The sequence below is a fragment of the Rutidosis leptorrhynchoides genome, chromosome 5, assembly GCF_046630445.1.
Source record: "Rutidosis leptorrhynchoides isolate AG116_Rl617_1_P2 chromosome 5, CSIRO_AGI_Rlap_v1, whole genome shotgun sequence".
NCBI lineage: Eukaryota > Viridiplantae > Streptophyta > Magnoliopsida > Asterales > Asteraceae > Rutidosis > Rutidosis leptorrhynchoides.
The window spans coordinates 391,703,570-391,708,069 of record NC_092337.1 but is presented as its reverse complement, the minus strand read 5'-3'; the positions used below and the strand labels follow the sequence as shown (position 1 = coordinate 391,708,069).

Genomic DNA, 4,500 nt, shown 5'->3' with positions numbered 1-4,500 from the left:
CTTTAATAAATTTAAAATTATTATTTAAATATAATAAATAAATACAAATAATATTTTACTAAAAGAAATAACATCTTTAAACTAAAATAAATAAAAATAAATTACATAAAATAAAAATACGATTACATTAATATAAATAAAATTACAATTACATTAAATTAAACTACGATAACATAAACGATACCATAAAATTAAACTACGATTACATAAAAATAAAAATACGATTAAATTAACTAAATACCGATTAATCGGTATAATATCCATCCTCACTACGATCAGTTAAGTGAGGGATATCGTCCCAATGTTTCGTATACAACACGACATTAGTCGATTTGATTATGGAGGTTCCGAGTAGCCAAACCCATTTATCATTATCGTCGAGCCACTCAAACACCTTCTTTTCTTCATTCCAATACGTAAAATGCGAAGCCTCGACGCAATTAGTGGTTCGCCTTAAATGATCGAACAAATCGCTAACGTAAAGGCCGGTAACCGCCATATTTAAGGTATCGACCATACCACCGTCGTATCGGTCCATGTCATCGGAAAAAAAATCCTCCTCTGTAAACCTCGAACGTAACCGTGTTTGTGTGCACTATGATTGTGTAAAAATTGAGAGTAAAAAATGTATGTGTGAGAAAAAATTGAGAGTGAAATGGTATGGTTTTGGTCAAGTGATGGTGTATATATATATATATATATATATATATATATATATATATATATATATATATATAATGGATTGAAAAAAAGAAAAAGGAAAAAAAAAACATCAAACGGGTCAATTTTTAAATTCAAAATTCGAACTGGGGCTCACAAACTCGTCCGTTACAATCGTTGCAAGCCACACGCACGATGCCTTTCACGACTTGCTAACGATGGTGGTTAAAGTGGTGGCGGCCGTTAACGGCCCGGGTAACTAACCACTGCATGTGGCCTAATTATTAGTTTGCACAAACAGAATACACATATAATACAATCAAATGATACGTTTTGAATCCAATATAATATCTTCTATCGCAAGTACTTTATGCGCTCCATCGCCACGACAAGTTATATTGTTACGAACAAGTGCATACGTTGACCTTAATTCAAAGTAGAGATGTTTGAGTTCAATAAGTCGACTTATATAGCAGTAACCTAACTATCGTCACAGACAAACTGCTTGTATATTACGGTATATGTGAATACCATTACCGTCGATGGCTGATATATCTTGCTAAACAGACATTTGGGAGATTCATTGTACATATTAGTGCATGACAATATAAATAATAACTTCTCATTACAATATAATACAACCTTTAACATCACATGCTCTAAATGTATAATTAAGTGCTTCACCAAATTGGCTTTTACCTCTTACAGTGACATATGATCGTTACAAAGAATAGTAAAATAAAATAAATAAAAAACTCAAGAATCACCTGTGGTGATGGGACTAGATTCTAACGATTTCTCGTTTGTTTCCACATCCATTGTCATGACATCGCTGACATCAGCTTCCGCATCTGTCATGATTTCATCCCTATCTCCTGCCACAAGTATAGCTCCATTTTCCATTACAGTATCGGAATGTCGTTCCGAACTTAAATTTGGATCTGGATCGTTGGTAACATGTTCGAGTCCGTTTGTTGTTGTTGTTGTTATCGGTAATGGTGGATCAGGAATGGTAGACATAGTCAACGTAGATGTTACAGACAAATTCTGCAAATGGAAATTATAATGAATTGTCACCAATAATAAAAGTCAACTAATATGCAAATTCATTTGTGTAATGGTATTGTTTAAATGTTCAAAAGATAGCGTAACCTTTTCTAATGCAAAAGCAAACTTTGAAAGATTTGGATACAAGCTTCGTGCGTCCAATATGATCTGTTCATATCAACATAAAAACACTTAAAACTCTGGAAAACAAACTTTTAAGTATATATCTTATACATATAACAGTTTCATAACAATTTATGTAGCTCAATCACCTCACATATCCTTTGTAGCGTAAATGGTGGACCATCAACAAAACTAAGAAGAGCTGCAAAACATAATCAGAACAATGTATCAACAAAACTAAGAAGAGCTGCAAAACATAATCAGAACAATGTAAATGTTCTTCATCAGCCGATTGTAAGTTATGAAAAAAGCAGAATGAAAACATAAAATAAATAAATAAAACTGTAAGAAACTTGAAAACGATTAACAAAAATGAGAGAGATTATGATTAAGGAAGTACCATCATCCAACCTTTTCACCAGGTCAGCATGTGTCTCTCCTAATGTATTTTTTTGTTCCTCGGGTGTCATTTTTGCCTGTGGATACTCAGAAATGACCTATAACCAAAAAAAAAGTGATTACAATACGAAGAATCATATAGCAGCATACAAATTAATGTTGGACACTTAAACCATAAAATCATCCAAAATTTATATAAGCTTGTAAATCGGCATACCTCCACATACCTGCTTTAAATGTAGAGACAACATGCTTTTCAGTCTCTCCCAATCATACCTGCTGTACGACATAGCATAATGACAGATTTATAATTAATTATAATTATAAAATAAATATAATCATCATTTCATAATAACCAATAAAAGATAACTTCCAATATATAGAAAATACAAATAAGAACTGGGATGATAAGATATATGCATACCAAAACTTCCCAGTGACTGCAATTTCTTTTAAAACACTTTTTATTTCTTCTTCTTCTTCGACAGTCTCATGCCTCATTTCCATGCTGCTGAGCATCAACAACAAAAAAAAACGGTTTGTTAAGATTACAATTAGAAACTATGTTATAACAGAAAAATTAAAACGCATATAATTGTCAAGACATACTTAAGAAACATATGATGAAGTACCACCTATCTAACTAAATACATTGATAACTCTTAACCTATTTGAAACACACGAATATGGTAATTGATATAGTACTTATTATTTTTTTATTGTTTTTGAAAGAAAAGGCACGTGGTAGATAATATATATTAATATAAATGAAATTTGGTCCCCTACAACTCCAATTAGTGAATGATAAGGCAACAAATACATCCTAACATTGTCATTAACGTTCCATACCTGAAGCATAAAAACCACTCATTCATACTCAACATTTATATGAAGAAAAAAAAAAATGCAACTTTAACCTTACTTGGTTAAAAAAAACCACATGTATCCCTACTAGACCAAATCTAGCAGCAAAAAAGAAGAGTAACAAGTGATTCAAAACTCACAGATGATTATCAGAAGCAATCAAGTTGTCATGACTATTATTAGTGATCGATTGCTCCATGGTTGCAGTTGTCTTTGTGTCTGCAAACGAAGAAACAGTTGACTGCTCCACGGATTCACCTGTTTCCTTCTTTGCATCCACATCCACTTTGGACTCCTCCGAGGGTTCAGCTTCAACTGTGACATCCTCCAAATTTTCAGTCGCTTCTGTGTTTAGCGGTGCAGCTGCAGCCGTCTGCATAGGAGGCGGTGACTGTTGCAATGTTTCAGCTGTCTGTGGGTTATCAACCGCACGCACTGGCACGGTTGATTGATCCGGTGACTCAGTTGTCTCTGTGTGTGTAACTGAAACTACTGTTGAATGCTCGGTAGTTTCAGTTGATTGTATCTCCATTATAAACCTTTTCTTGTATTTACACCTAATAAAAAATAAATGATCAAATATATCCTTAGACAACGTATTTGACAACATCTATACAACCCGCGCATCACTCGTTCCAGAAAATATTAGCACGCGCACGCGCGCGCACACACACACACACACACACATATCTGTGTTCAAAAGCTACTTCAAAAAGCTTCTAATTAAAGGGCTTATGGAGGTTGGAAGCTTATTTTTTCAAGAAGTCTCATCTTTGTTATGTTATCCAAACAAAGTTTATAGGTTGGGGCTTTTTAAAATAGAAGCTAAAACCCTAAAGCCCTTAAAATCCAATTGCCAAACACAACCTAATGGGTAGTGATATCTATACAACCAATTTTTACAAATAGACAACCAAACATGCTTTACAGTGTTGTACTGTACAACACTGTAAAACATGTTTGGTTGTGTATTTGTAAAAATTGGTTGTGTATATATCATCACCCTAACCTAATACTTCGTGACCTAAATGAATAGAGCTTTTAGCGCGTGAACTCCGTGATATTTGCAGTACATTAATGGTTTTACAAGACATGGTAAATCAATAATTGGAGTTTAAACAAACAATAACTTATAGCTCAAATTGCCTAATTGATCAAATATGTAGCAGAGATGCTAGGGTTTATAAATGGACGGGATGATAGTATCAAAAGGTATGGATCTAGATAAAGAAATAAATCGAAGTAAAAAAGTATACCTGTATCGAAGATTGGAACGAGATCGGATATGATAATGAATTGACAGAGGAGAGTGGCGGCTGACGGAGGGAGGCGAGGTCAATCAGATGGCGGCGATGGAGAGTAGAGTGCCGAGGGCTAAACTGGATGTCAATTAATTTCTTTGGTGTC

The 4,500-nt window shown here is 33.9% G+C and overlaps 1 protein-coding gene across 4 annotated transcripts; it reads right to left on the bottom strand.

Moving 5' to 3' along the window:
- Positions 1–1,261: 1,261 nt before the first annotated feature.
- Positions 1,262–4,500, bottom strand: LOC139847885 (uncharacterized). Of its 4 annotated transcripts, none has more exons than XM_071837615.1 (8): positions 4,350–4,500; positions 3,234–3,650; positions 2,654–2,740; positions 2,457–2,508; positions 2,231–2,327; positions 1,980–2,032; positions 1,813–1,875; positions 1,262–1,707 (listed from the first exon to the last, which is right to left on the bottom strand). In XM_071837615.1, the coding sequence occupies exons 2-8, from the start codon at positions 3,623–3,625 to the stop codon at positions 1,417–1,419; spliced, it is 1,035 nt and encodes a 344-aa protein (XP_071693716.1). In that variant the 5' UTR covers positions 3,626–3,650; positions 4,350–4,500; the 3' UTR covers positions 1,262–1,416. The 4 variants fall into 4 exon arrangements, with proteins under 4 accessions (XP_071693716.1, XP_071693718.1, XP_071693717.1 ...); XM_071837617.1 differs by having other exon boundaries at positions 2,457–2,505; XM_071837616.1 differs by having other exon boundaries at positions 2,654–2,737.

Excerpts from the sequence above, each read along its gene's own strand:
- LOC139847885 (XM_071837615.1), bottom strand. The coding sequence starts at position 3,625 with ATGGAGATACAATCAACTGAAACTACCGAGCATTCAACAGTAGTTTCA. Across the intron at positions 2,509-2,653 it reads GCAGTCACTGGGAAGTTTTG|CAGGTATGATTGGGAGAGAC; the intron begins GTATGCATATAT and ends TATGTCGTACAG. Across the intron at positions 1,876-1,979 it reads CGCTACAAAGGATATGTGAG|ATCATATTGGACGCACGAAG; the intron begins GTGATTGAGCTA and ends TGATATGAACAG.